At 43.1% G+C, this 14,868-nt stretch overlaps 1 protein-coding gene across 1 annotated transcript in view; it reads left to right on the top strand.

Moving 5' to 3' along the window:
* Positions 1-838: 838 nt before the first annotated feature.
* Positions 839-14,868, top strand: part of LOC139234985 (V-type proton ATPase subunit B, brain isoform) — a 28,271-nt gene continuing 14,241 nt past the window's right edge. Inside the window, exons 1-7 of the mRNA XM_070866042.1 lie at positions 839-991; positions 5,248-5,303; positions 8,712-8,810; positions 10,109-10,202; positions 11,186-11,263; positions 12,905-13,044; positions 14,634-14,735. Of these exons, the coding sequence (XP_070722143.1) occupies positions 862-991; positions 5,248-5,303; positions 8,712-8,810; positions 10,109-10,202; positions 11,186-11,263; positions 12,905-13,044; positions 14,634-14,735 (699 nt within the window). The 5' untranslated portion in view covers positions 839-861. The remainder of the gene's footprint in view (positions 992-5,247; positions 5,304-8,711; positions 8,811-10,108; positions 10,203-11,185; positions 11,264-12,904; positions 13,045-14,633; positions 14,736-14,868) is intronic.

The raw sequence follows: 14,868 nt of genomic DNA on the forward strand, positions 1-14,868 counted from the left end.
ATTAGCTATCCGCCAATCCTCTGAAACTATTCCCTTTTCTAATGAATTTTTATATATGTACAATCTGTGCTATCTCTTCCCTAACTTCTTTTAATATGCGTGAATGCAATCCATCTGGATCAGGGGTTTTATCCTCTCTACGTTTGATTGATTTATCAATTAGCTCCCCTCTTTCTATCTTAAATGTCTTTATATCTTTTTTGTTGACTTCTTCCAATCAAATGTCCACCATGTCCGTCTCCCAGGTAAATTACAAGAAAAAGCTTTGTAATTTCCATGTTTTTTCAAAACAGGTACTTTGGTTGGCTTATAACCACTCCACGTCACATTGTGTCTTGTAAGTGTTAGGCCATGATTTATTTCACCTTTACAACATTGACCCAAAGTATAGTTGCAATGAGACTTGCAATAAAATGTTGAGTTTTGCAGCAAGGAATATAGTAGCAGGTGGAGGACATTCAGCCTGTTCTGCCATTCCGTGAGATCATGGATGATCTGTGACCTAAGTCCATATAACCGCCTTTGGCCCATGTCGCACAATACCTTTGGTTAACTAAAACCTATCAATTTCAGATTTTAAATTATACATAGAGGAAAGCAGGCAAAGTATTAAGCTTTGTTCAGTTCAAATCATTCCCTGCTGAACTCCAGCGGGAGTCCCCCTCAGCCCAAAGCAAAACTGAGGGATCATGTTCAGCACCTTGGACAGCAACACGCGCATGCGCACTCGCACAGCGGCAGCCTAGAGACCCGCATTGTGCGCCTGCGCACGCGGCTTGTTGCCGACAGTCGGGGGGCCGGCAGCGCGGGCGCATGATTGGGAGCATGCGCAGTGCGCAAGCCGCGGCAGCGAGAGACAAGATGGCGAGGAAGGCGATCAAGAGAATGGTGAACGGGGCCATGGGCGACATTACGTGCCCGGGGACGGCGTTCGCTTCCCGGGACCATGTCCAGGCGGTCAGCAGGGACTACATGTCCCAGCCAAGGCTCAGTGAGTGTTACAGTGTCCGGGGGCTGGGGGGAGATGATCGAGGGAGCAGGATAAGCACCCATATTGCTGGGGGAGGGGCCTTATCCCACACCCCCTCACCCTTACAGTATAATGGCTATGTTACTGGGCTAGTAATCCAGAGGCCGGGCTAATGATCTGGAGAAATTAGTTCAAATCCCACTATGGCAGCTGGGGAATTCAAATTCAGTTCATTAAATAAAGTGGATTTTTTTTTTTAAAAGCTAGTATCAGTAATAAGAAATACGGCCCCTCGAGCCTGCTCCGCCATTTAATACGATCATGGCTGATCTGATCATGGACTCAGCTCCACCCATAACTCCTTATTCCTTTATCGTTTAAGAAACTGTCTATTTCTGTCTTAAATTTATTCAATGTCCCAGTTTCCACAGTTCTCCGAGGCAGCGAATTCCACAGATTTAAACCCTCTGAGAGAAGAAATTTCTTCTCGTCTTAGTTTTAAATGGGCGGCCCCTTATTCTAAGATTATGCCTTCTAGTTCTAGACTCCCCTATCAGCGGAAACATCCTCTCTGCATCCATCTTGTCAAGCCCCTCATACTCTTACACGTTTCGATAAGATCACCTCTCATTCATCTGAATTCCAATGAGTAGAGGCCCAACCTACTCAACCTTTCTTCATAAGTCAACCCCCTCATCTCTGGAATCAACCTTGTGAACCTTCTCTGAACTGCCTCCAAAGCAAGTATAGCCTTTTGTAAATATGGAAACCAAAACTGCACGCAGTATGCCAGGTGTGGCCTCACCAATACCCTGTATAACTGTAGCAAGACTTCCCTGCTTTTGTACTCCATCCCCTTTGCAATAAAGGCCAAGATTCCATTGGCCTTCCTGATCAATTGCTGTACCTGCATACCATCCTTTTGTGTTTCATGCACAAGTACCCCCAGGTCCCGCTGTACTGCGGCACTTTGCAATCTTTCTCCATTTAAATAATAACTTGCTCTTGATTTTTTCTGCCAAAGTGCATGACCTCACACTTTCCAACATTATACTACATCTGCCAAATTTTTGCCCACTCACTTAGCCTGTCTATGTCCTTTTGCAGATTTTGTGTGTCCTCACACATTGCTTTTCCTCCCATCTTTGTATCGTCGACAGACTTGGCTACGTTACACTCAGTCCCTTCCTCCAAGTCGCTAATATAGATTGTAAATAGTTGGGGTCCCAGCACTGATCCCTGCGGCACCCCACTGGTTACTGATTGCCAACCCGAGAATGAACCATTTATCCCTACTCTCTGTTTTCTATTCGTTAGCCAATCCTCTATCCATGCTAATATATTACCCCCAACCCCGTGATCTTTTACCTTGTGCAGTAACCTTTTGACCCTGACACTGTCCTTAAAAACCCATCTGGTTCACTAATGTCCTTTAGGGAAGGAATTCTGCCGTGAGTTCAGACCCACAGCAATGGGGTTGACTCTCAACTGCCCTCTGAAACGGTGACTCACCACCACCTTCTCAATTAGGCAGTTGTGGATGGGCTATAAATGCCAGCCGTGCCAGCTATCGAATGAGTTTTTTAAAGAATTGTTGGGAGTTACACTGCAGATGTTGGAAATCTGAAATCAAAGTGGATAATGCTGGAAATATTCAGCCGGTCAGGCAGCATTTGTGGAGAGAGAAAGAGAGTTAAGAACTGCTCAGTCCCGGTCTCAACCATCCATTTGTTCATGTGTGTCATGCTTTAAATGTACATGTTGGTGGCAAGTTAATAAATTTGTGCAGAGACCACAAGTTCAACTCCTATTATCTTCAATTTGTGATATTGCTGCAGGGAAGTTTTATATAAAATATTAGCCCAAACTTTGAGAAGCACAGTGATCACTTGTATGCTGAATTGTCTAGACTCCGGCCCTTGGGCCGAACCTGGCTTGATTCATGATTTCACCTGGGTCACAGAGCTTTTCCTTTTAACTCGTCCCTTTCCTCTCCGAAACAGCAGGTATATAAAGTGAGGTAAGCATGACCATCGACAAGTGGTCACCTCTGGGAAAAACCCAGCAGCAGAAACAGCTGATCCTCTGGTAGGATTTGGGGAATTTTAAAGCACGTTGTTGTCTTTTTTTTTAGCAGGGATGCACTGGGCTCATGAGGATCTCTTCTCCAGCAGTACTTTCCTCCTGCTCTAGTCAGAACCTGCCTCAGGAATCCACTGGTTAGGCCACAGCTGGAGTACTGTGTGCAGTTCTGATCACCGCATCACAGGAAGGATGTGATTGCACCAGAGAGGGTACAGAGGAGATTTATGAGGATGTTGCCGGGGGTGGAGAATCTAAGCTATGAGGACAGATTAGATAGGCTGGATTTGTTTTTTAATTGGAACAGAGGAAGCTGAGGGGAGACCTCATTGAGGTGTATAAAATTATGAGGTGCCTAGATTTGTGGATAGCAAGGGCCTATTTCCCTTAGCAGAGGGGTCAACAACCAGGGGGCATAAATTTAAAGTCATTGGTAGAAGGTTTAGAGGGGATTTGAAGGGAAATTTCTTCACGCAGAGGGTTGTGGGGGTCTGGAACTCACTGCCTGAAAGGGTGGTAGAGGCAGAAACCCTCGCCACATTTAAAAAGTACTTGGATGAGCACTTTAAATGCAGGGTTACGGACCTAGAGCTGGAAAGTGGGATTAGGCTGGATAGCCTCTTGTTGGCCAGCATGGACACGATGGGCCGAAATGGCCTCCTTCTATGCTGTAAACTTCTATGATTCTATGACTTAACTTCAGGTCTTTACTGAGGCAAAAATAAAGGAGATATAAATGGCCTGGTCCATGGATTACAAAAAGTGGATTAGAGGGAGCATTGCATAAACATAAATTCAGCTAGTAGTCAGATATTATCTTAAATGCACAAAATGTAGCATAAATTAGTAACATTTCCCATTACTAATTAAAAGTCTGCGTGGCTCGAGTCTGCGGGGCCTCTGACACGAGGAGTATTCTCTTTTTAGTATGCTGTGTATGGGAGCCCGAGGCTTCACAAGGACTGAAATACAATCGCTTTACCTGGAGTCCTTATGCTTCGGGATCCACTCCCGTGTCTAAGACAGCAATGAGAACTCTCCTGCCATCGTACTATGGGTACCCGGAGAGGAAAGATGCAGCGCCGGTCTCTTTCTTCGCTAAAAGAATTATTGAGATGTGCAGGCATAGATAGGACATATTCGAGGAGGCAGTGCGTTCTGGGTATGGACATCCGCCATTGGGGCCCAGAATCGCGGAATGGACCCTTTTAAGATCGGGCTGGAGAGAATCACTTTTGCGAATTGGTGAATTGAATGAAGTATTAACCTGCGGGCCATATTTTGCCCACCACTGGTCTAAATGGTTTGATGTTCCAACTCTACCATGGAGCCTTGTGTAAACCTGCAAAACGTGTACCCCTTCCAATGTCAGCAGTGTGGTGACTAGGCAGTGCTTTGCATTGGCTTGCATTACACTAACATCACACTTATATCTGATGCAAATCACAATCTAAAACCAATCCCTCCTTATCATTTGGAGTGCTTTAGGGCACACTAGCCATTATAAAATGAGGTGCTGCTGAATTGGCTTATACCGTGGCAAGACATGCAAGTTTTCATTTTGATTAGTACAAAATGCGAATTAAACAAATTAAAAAATGTTTTAAAGTGTCAGCTGTGGCTCAGTGGATAGCACTTCTTGGCTGACACTCCAGTGCAGTGCTGAGGGAGTGCTGCACTGTCGGAGGTGCCATCTTTCGGCTGAGACATTAAACCGAGGCCCCATCTGCCCCCTCACGTGGACGTAAAAGATCCCATGGCACTATTTTGAACAAGAGCAGGGGGAGTTCTCCCTGGTGTCCTGGCCAATATTTAACCCTCAATCAACATAACAAAAAAACTGATTATCTGGTCATTATCACATTGCTGTTTGTGGGAGCTTGCTATGCAGAAATCACACGAACAGTAGTCTTAATCCCAGACGTCCGTCCTGTTCCCATAAAACCTTTTATCTCCCGTTTTGTCAACCTATTAAATGCCGGCATGGTCCCACATCATAACAGTGACTACACTCCAAAATTATTTCATTGGCTGTAAAGCGCTTTGAGACATCTGGTGGTCTCAAAGGTCGTGAAAGGCGTTATATAAATGCATGTCTTTTCTTTTTAAATTTAAAACATATTTTGCAAACCAGTCATTGAATTCTTGATTCAGTAACTTCTGGACAGATGGACTAATGCATTTTTACTTTGCAGCTTATAAGACTGTATCTGGTGTTAATGGACCGCTGGTGATCCTGGACCAAGTAAAGGTATGGAGCTCACTGTAGAATTACATAGAAGTTACAATGGAGATGTTCGTCCAGCATGTGTTGATGTTTCTCCTTCACACAAGCAGTAGTCTTAATCCCAGGCGTCTGTCCTGTTCCCATAAAACTATTTTTCCCCCGTTCTAGTCAACCTATTAAATGCTGGCATGGTCTCTGGTTCACTTACCAACTCCACAACTTCTCATTCCCCTGTGTAAAAAAAAAAAAGGTTTGTCCTGCAGTATGTCCTAAATCTTTTATATTTAATCTTATATCTATGTCCCCTCGTTCTCGGCCCCCTCAATCACCAGAAGCAGTCTGTTTCTAGCTACTCTATCCCATTCCTTCATAATTTTATCACATCATCCCTTAATTTCCTCTTCTAACACAATCCGATCTCCCAAAGTCCCATCTCCCAAAGTTCCGAGGCCACCCCCTTCTCCAGTCTCAATCTCCTGATGCTCGCCCAGTCTCAATATTCAGAGAGGGAATGGGTGACCAACAGACAGACAAGGAGGACCAGACAGGTAGGGCAGCAGTCCCCTGAGTGCATCTCGCTCGCTAACAGATTTTCAGTTCTAGATACTGGTGAGGGCGATGGAAAGTGCAGCCAAAGCCAAGTCCACATCACAATGGGTGAGGTGGGGGGAGGAAGAAGAGTGGAAGAGCGATAGTGATAGGGGATTCGATAGTTAGGGGAACAAGCAGGCGTTTCTACATCCGCAGACATGAGTCCAGGATAGTATGTTGCCTCCCTGGTGCCCGGGTCAAGTATGTCACTGAACAACTGAGGACATTCTGAGGGGAGAGGGTGAACAGCCAGAGGTCGTGATCCATATCGGCACTAATGACATAGGTAGAAAGAGGGATGAGGTCCTACTGGCAGATTTTAGAGAGCTAGGAAATAAATTAAAAAGTAGGACCTCAAAGGTAGTAATCTCCTGTCTTTCCTGGTGCCATGTGCTAGTGAGTACAGAAATAGGAGGATAGGGAAGATGAATGTGTGGCTGGAGATAGGGTGCAGGAGGGAGGGCTTTAGATTCCTGAGGCATTGTGACCGTTTCTGGGGGATGTGGAACCTGTACAAGCTGGAAGGGTTGCACCTCAACAGAGCCGGGACCAATATCCTCGCGGGGGATTTTGCAAGTGCTATAAGGGAAGATTTAAACTAGCTTGGCAGAGGGATGGGAACCTGAGAGTAGATTCGAAAGGGAGAGAAGAAAAGCTGGAAATGGAAGGCAGAAAATTAGTAAGTGAGTTTGGAAGGTAGAGGAAATAAAGGCTAGAAAATAGACAACACGGGAGTATGACATTGCTAAATGGTATCTACTTCAATGCAAGGAGTCTAGGGAACAAGGCAGATGATATGAGAGCACAGATAGACACATGGGAATATTTTATTATAGCAGTTATGAGACATGGCTGAAAGAAGGGCAGGAATGGCAGCTCAACATTCCTGGTTACAGGGTTTTTAGGCAAGATAGAGAGGGGGATAAAAAAGAAGTGGGGTCGCAATATTGATTAAGGAAACAATTACAGCTGTGAGGAGGGATGATATGTTAGAAGGATCATCAAATGAGGCCATAAGTGTTGAACTGAAGAACAAAAAAGGGGCAATCACACTGCTAGGAGTATACTATAGGCCCCCAAACAGTCAGAGGGAGATGGAAGAATAAACATGTAGGCAAATTTCTGAGAAGTGCAAAAACAATAGGTATAGAGGGAGAAGAATTCCTAAAATGCATTCAGGGGAACTTTTTTAGCCAGTACATAGCAAGCCCGACAAGAGAGGGGGCGGTTCTGGACTTGGTTTTAGGGAATGAAGCTGGGCAGGTGGAAGGAGTATCAGTGGGAGAGCATCTTGGTGGTAGTAATTATAATTCAGTTAGATTTAGGATACTTATGGAAAAAGACAAAGATAGACCAGGAATAAAAGTTCTCAATTGGGGAAAGGCTAATTTTACTAAGCTGAGATGTGATTTAGCCAAAGTGGATTGGAAACAGCTACTTGAAGATAAATCAGTGTCTGAACAATGGGAGGCATTCAAGGAGGAGATAGTGAGGGTTCAGAGCCAGTATGTTCCCTTAAAGAAAAAGAGTGGAACTAACAAATTTAGAGCCCCCTGGATGTCAAGGGGCATACAGGGTAGGATAAAGAAAAAAAGGGAAGCTTATGACAGGTACCGAAGACTCAATCCTGCAGAAACCCTAGAGGAGTGTAGAAAGTGCAGGGGTGAAATTAAAAAGGAAATTAGGAAAGCAAAGCGAGGGCATGAAAAAATATTGGGAAGGAAAACCCCAAAATGTTCTTTAAATACATTACGAACAAGGGACCATAAAGGTAACCTGTGTGTGGAGGTGGAAGAAGTGGGTATGGTTCTTAATGAATACTATCTGTCTGCTTTCACACAAGAGAGGGACAATGCAGACATTGCAATCAGAGAAGGAGTGTGAAATATTAGATGAAATAAACATGTGACAGAGGAAGTATGAAGGGGTTTAACATCTTTGAAAGTGGATAAATCCCCAAGACTGGATGAAATGTAGGTTTTGATAGAGCAAGTTGGGAGAAATTGTTTCCTTCTGGTAAGAGGACAGATTGGTGGAGGACCTTTGTCTTACTAATGTTTAGTGTAAGGCCCATGCTTTCATACGCCTTGGTAAATACGTCGACTATGTCCTATTCAGCCTCTGTGTGTGCACCTAAGAACTCATGCTAAGAGTGGAAGCAAGTCTTCCTCGATTCCAAGGGACTGCCTATGATGATGATGGGTCGGTAACCAGAGGTCATAGATTTAAAATAATTGGCAAAAGAACTAGAAGATAAATGAGATTTTTTTTCACACAGAGTTAAGATCTGAAACACACTACCTAAAGAGGTAGTGGAATCAGATTCAGTCGGATCTTTTAAAAGGCAATTGGACATGTACTTGAAGAGAACTGATTCACAGGGTTGTGGGGAAAAAGCTAAATTAGACAGCGCTTTCAAAGAGCCGACACAGGCTATGATTTTAAAAAGGCTGTCTCGTTGCTGTGTGCTTATCCTCAGGTAATTTAGGAAAAATAATCGGAAACATTCTTAGTTCATGGTACGGTAGTGTAGTGGTTATGTTACTGGACAAGTAATCCAGAGGCCTTGATTAGTAATCCAGAGAACCTGGGCAGTTTGAGAATTTAATTCAGGTTAAATTGATAGTTGAGGTCGCTCAGGTCCAAAAAATACACTGTCTTTTAAAACAGCGGTGATCCTTAAGACATAGCCATTTAGTGCAATTTAGAAGTTACTATAATACTGGCTGAGGTTATGTAAAATGCTTTCATTTAAAATGTTGGCTATGTTTCAAGGTCTATCACAAGCCTCGCGTGTCATTCCACAAGGAATCCACTATCTGAAAATTGTTTTCCCTCCAGTTTCCCAGGTACGCGGAGATTGTGCACCTAACACTCCCAGATGGCACCAGGCGCAGTGGGCAGGTCCTGGAAGTCAGTGGCTCGAAGGCAGTGGTTCAGGTATGATGAGGCATTCAGACCCTCGGCACCCAGGTTAAATGACAGCATGCATTTAACACACAGCAGGATGGCAGATGGGGATATAACGCTGGATATGCACAGTTGCTCGATCAGCATTTGAAAGAGAGGTTTACGTTTCTGGTTCTGTAGAAGTGTCAAACCCAAAGAATTAACTTTTCTCTTTCAGACGCTGATCGACCTGCAGTATTTTCTACATTTCCTTCAGCTGCTTGGGCCCTAAGCTCTGTAACTCCCTCTCTAAACCTCTCCGCCTCGCTACCTCTCTTTCCTCCTTAAAGACGCTCCTTCAAACCTACCTCATTGACCAAGCTTTTGGTCATCTTGCCATAATTTCTTATGTGGCTCGGTCAAATTTATTTGTTTTGTCTTAAACACTCCTGTGAAGTGCATTGGGACGTTTTACTACATTAAAGGCTCTATATAAATACAAGTTGTTATTGCTGTTCAAACCTGCCGTCCTCACCTTATGTGACTCCAGTGCTACACCAACATGGTTGACTCTAAACTGCCCTCTGAAATGGCCTAGCAAGTCACTCAGTTGGAGCAAACTGCTACAGTTGCAGCAGTTCAAGAAGGCGGCTCACCACTACCTTCTCAGAACAACTAGGGAAGGGCAATAAATGCGAGCCTTGCCAGGGATGCCCACATTCCCGGAGTGAATTTTTTTTGAAAGCCCTAATACTCCTGTGCTGGTCTCGCATTTACTATTTCAGTACATTTTTGAAACACCGTTATTATAGAAAGTATTGTTATGCCCACTGAGGCATTGCAGAGCAATAGTCAGCTGAACATTTGTCATCGGGACCTGCTTGCCCTCTTCTGACTGTATGACGACCAAAGATTGCATCAGGCCATTCCCCAATTGTGAGAACCTCTCAGATTGAGCAGTGTAAGCAGGAGTGAGTTTAGAAGAGTAGAAGGAGTGACCGGGAATTATTGGAACTAAGGAGAGACCTCTTGCTGTACAGCTTTGCTGAAACGTCCTGAAGGAGCTTTGCTGGACCTATGAGAACTGTAGGCACATAATCTCAGTAAATTGTACAACAATCTGTACTCCTGACGGATGTCGGTAGTTTCATACACATGAAATCTCTCTTCCGTAGTTGAATAAACGTGAAATGTCATGGCCTGTGGACGTTGTTTGACTGCGGGCTTCCAGAATATGTTGCGTGTCTACAATGTGTTTTTCAGTGGTGTGAAATCTCACCATCAGGGACGGTGAAATATAAGCCATACCCGTGAAATAGTACACATTTCCCTTTTATCCCGTGTAACAGGTGTTTGAAGGAACCTCCGGTATTGATGCAAAGAAAACAAGCTGTGAATTTACCGGAGACATCCTGCGCACCCCAGTGTCTGAAGATATGCTTGGTAAGTGTCCAAGATATCATGACCATGAGAGCAGAGTGTCCCCAAAATAGTGATACTCAGCATGGAGTCTGCATTTACAAGCTGTCATTATGTTTAATCACAGTTGGAAGTGAGTGTTTGTGTATATATGGTCATGGGCAAGGTCTATATGCATGTGTAGTGCTGTATGGTACCTGTACTCTGTTCATATGTATAGTCCCCATGCTATACAGTACATATGTAGTTATATATGCTGGTTGAGTCAGTCTAGGAGTTATTGAAATGAGGTAGGTCAGGGAATCTTCTACAAATCCTGGTTACAAACAGTCAAATACCTTTTTTTTTTGTTCTGTCCCATTGGTTTGAAAAGCAAATGACAGATTCTGGCTTGAAGGAGTTTAAGAGGCTGACTGTGCAGGCACTGAATTATTATTACTAAGAGATAAAGTCATGAACTCAAAGATGATTAGCAATCAATTGTACGTATTTAGCTCCCTCACAACAATTAGCCGAAATAGGCCGGACTAGTTTACTGTGAACTTAAAATTAATTTTTTTAATGTTTTTTTTTGGCAATGTTTTATGCTGATCAGATGCAGGATATTAGTAGTGAAAAATGGAGTACTTTCCCATCTTGGTTACTGGTAGCAGCATCAAGTGTTTCCAGTTCGTTACAAGGTAAAACTGCTTAGCAATGTGATTCAGCTCAAGTAGACTAATTTCACTTAAAGCCCTTGTAACGAGCACACAGGTGGGCTGGATTCAAACCCAGGTCTCGGACATGAATGGCCAATAACACAGTGTACCTTCAGCCCTTCTATGCTTTAATATTTTGTATCCCACTAAATGCTGCTCTCTTGTGCTTAAACAGCAATGATGAAATCCAGCCTTCTGTCTGTGCCCTGTGTTACAGTAAGAAAATACTTTATGTAGAATACGGGAATGGAAGTCAAAATAAGTGTTTCAGGATTTTTATCCAAAATATAATTGCTTGCTTGATTCTAGGTCGTGTGTTCAATGGATCTGGAAAGCCGATCGACAGAGGCCCCACTGTCCTTGCTGAGGACTACTTGGACATTATGGGTATGGGGTGTATTTCTGTGACCGAACTTTGTCTTCATATCTACTACAGTAAAATGAAACTAGTTGCTTCTCCAAAGTCCTCCCTCCCCATACCCACAACTCCCCAAACACACACTCCTCTCTTTTGACCTATCCTCGGCTGTGGTTCCATGGCTGCCCATCACCTTTTAGTACCTCAACCTTATGGATAGTCCTCCTGTATAAGTTAGATAATGAGTGCTTTCAGGATATTTGACTGCATGGTGTATCACAGCAGAGCCTCATGTCCACAACTGATGTTCACATACATGCAGTGTCCAACAAACATGAGTGGATAATGATCAAGAGCAGGACTTCTGATCAATTTTCTCCTCCCAAACTCAGAACCAATGTGGCTAATTTTAGTGAAAAATTTTAACCACTAACTGTGAAACGATATTAGAATGATATGATACAGAATTTCTCCCAAAACTTTTTTTGTTGGGTCATGTACCTCCCCCTAAATATAACTTGACCTTTAGAAAGTAATCTAAACTGACAGTCCAGTGCAATACTGAGGGAGTGTTGCAGTGTCTGAGCTGCCATCTTTTAGTTGGCACGTTAAACGCCTGCTCAGGTGGATGTTAAAGATCCCATGGCACGATTCAAAGAAGAGCAGGGAGTTCTCACTGTATCCTAGTCAACATTTTTTCCTCAACCAACACCACCAACCACACATTAATTGTTCATCTCATTGATGCTTATGACATCTCGCTGTGTACAAATTAATTACTTATGTATGTCTATATAGTAAACACTGCACCTCAAATAATTCCTGGGAAGAAAGTTGGGACATTTCAGACATAATAAACTGTGTAAACTTTGTGCGGATTTTGCTGCTAAAGTAACGATGGGTTTAATGCGCACACTGTTATCTATGTGTAACTCATTCAACAACTTGTGGCGAGGAAGAGATACCCCGTGAATTGCAAATCTCAAGAAGTTGCTGGACGATTTGCAGCCCTCCGCCATTAGCCTTGTGAAAACGACAGCTCGCCCTCAATCTCCCGGTGAGTTTCATTAAATTGGTGCATTTGCACATCAATTAAACTCACCGCAGCAAGTTACGGCTGGAACTTAACAGTGCAAGTACTTTTTTAATTACCAGATCTCTGTTCCTGCAATCTCACTCAACCTCTCCAACGCAGAAAGGGATCAATTTAAACTGGAGTCTCATTCCTACAGGTAGTAAATTGTTATCATTTTTTTTTAATTTTAGATTTTTTTTCTTTTCCTTTTCTGTCTCCTTTTTCTCTTATTCCAATCTTTCCCTCTCTTTATCTCTCTTCTGTATCTAATTTGACTAATTCACCCTATTTCCCTCTCTCGTCATTCTTCTGTTTTTTTTCTCAATCCTTCCATCTCATTGGTTAAGGAGATATACTGTTGGTCCTGTCGTTCACAAAGATTCCAGATGCCCCCTTGCCCTTGCCACGTTGTTACCAGCTCGCACTTCCAGCAACTTGCTGGGCTGAGCAAAAAAAATATTGAGCTGAAGGTTGAGGGGAAAAGTCTTAACTAACGGGGCACATTACGAGACGTCCTGCTCCAGCAAAATCTGGGCTTAAGTCTTTACCATTAGTTTTCTTTTAATTGTGTTTTTTCGCGATTGTAATTTCTTAGGTCAGCCCATAAATCCTCAGTGTCGCATCTACCCTGAGGAGATGATTCAAACTGGAATATCTGCTATTGACGGCATGAACAGCATCGCTCGAGGACAGAAAATTCCCATCTTCTCAGCAGCTGGTTTACCACACAATGAGGTAGGTGTAAATAAATGCACATACTCACAGGTTTGTAGAGCTTGTTGAGTTGTGAGTGGCTTCGCCAACAACCCACATGATGTTCACAAGACTCAATAAAACCCCAGCCAGTTGGGTTTGGGGGATCCACGGTTAGGCAGGTGGTTGTGAGCCTGGTGGATGAACTGGTAATGTTAAACCTTTTGCTAATAAATCAACTAGTTCTTAATAGCAATCTGTTGTTATTAATTCTTAAACAAAGAACCCATGAAGCAAATACAGTGCAGTAGGTGACAGCATCAGGCCTGCTTAGCCCTCACAAAGCAATCGGATGAGAATATCAAGTGGCACTATCTAAATACTACTTTTATATGTGAGAGAACCATATCTGCAACGTCTGTTCCAACAGTATATTGACGAGTAGTGGTTTGAATTGGAGCCTCATCTGAGGGGAGCATTTGATCTTCTCAGTTGGCTCACATAGAATGGTGGGTTTCCTTCCCAAGTCGAACAGAGACCAGCAGTGACGATGTCTATGGAGAGGGCCATGGGTGCAATCTTGCAGCCCTGAGGGAGGACGTGAGAGAATATGCTACCATAATGGGGAGAAATCACAAAAAAAATTAGGATCACTTTTTGCAGCTCTCATTTAAATGGAGCTCTGATTCGACTGTTGTGACCAGAAATTCCTAAATACCCTGCAAGGAAAGCGCAGAGTAGAGTTGGACCTCATAGTTTGCTCGCCATGAGCTCACACCACAGAGTGGCACATTTTGGACAAATTGTCACAAGCTGAATACTTGGGCTGTAAGTTGTTGAGATTTATTTGAAATATATACAAGCATAACTGAGACACTCTGCACGAATGCAATAAAATAAATGCCATCAGAGTAGCAGTGAGCCCTCAAATGAGAGAATGGGAAATGACTAAATTGGGCGCATGAAGTTTTTTCCCTGTTCTGGTGACTATAGCATAATGGGTGTAATTTTGTTGTTTTAAACAGTCTTCTGTTGATTGTTTGAGTAGTAATAAATTCACTCTTATGGATATAATCACTTTATTTTTTCTACTTTAACATGAAAAACAATCTAAAAGCTGAGTATAATTTCTTCAGAGTATAACACAATATACAATTGGAGTTTTGTCGGCAGTTTTGAACGTGGCCATGTGCTCATTCTTGTAGGTTTGTTTTAAAACTTACAAAAGTTTATTTTTTTGATACACTGTTCTCCTTATCAAACTGGCATTGTCTTAAATGGTAGTCTCCGGTCAATGCACCATCCTTCAGCCGATTCTTACTCACAGGTTTACATTTCTCTACAACAAAAGTGTATCAACATCCATTTGCGTAGGTTGCAATGCACATCAACATCACTGTTGAATATCCTATTGGCAGGAATCCCAGTTTCAGCCCCAAGCTCCTAAAACTGATCACTTGTACAAACTGACTGTTGCTGAGTGAAATCCATCTCTCTCTCTCTCTCTCTCTCTTCAATGATGCCAATCACTTTTTTTGCCTTATTGGATGAGCTAAACATGAACACGTTTCAGAAGCCAAATTAGCCGAGTCCCATGTACCAACAATGCTGATCTGTCTCTTTATGAACAGATTGCTGCCCAGATCTGTCGTCAAGCTGGTCTCGTAAGGAAATCCAAAGACGTTATGGATTACAGTGAAGAGAATTTTGCCATTGTGTTTGCTGCAATGGGTGTAAGTATCCACTGAGTTATCACCCTCCCCCAAAACAATACAAATAGTGCACTTGAAGCTGGCCTGCCTGAAGTAAGAGGAATTGAGGGCTATACGAGTTAGCAATGAGGTAATCTGCTGTTCGCTTGGCAGG

The sequence above is a fragment of the Pristiophorus japonicus genome, chromosome 22 (genome assembly GCF_044704955.1).
Source record: "Pristiophorus japonicus isolate sPriJap1 chromosome 22, sPriJap1.hap1, whole genome shotgun sequence".
Lineage (NCBI taxonomy): Eukaryota > Metazoa > Chordata > Chondrichthyes > Pristiophoridae > Pristiophorus > Pristiophorus japonicus.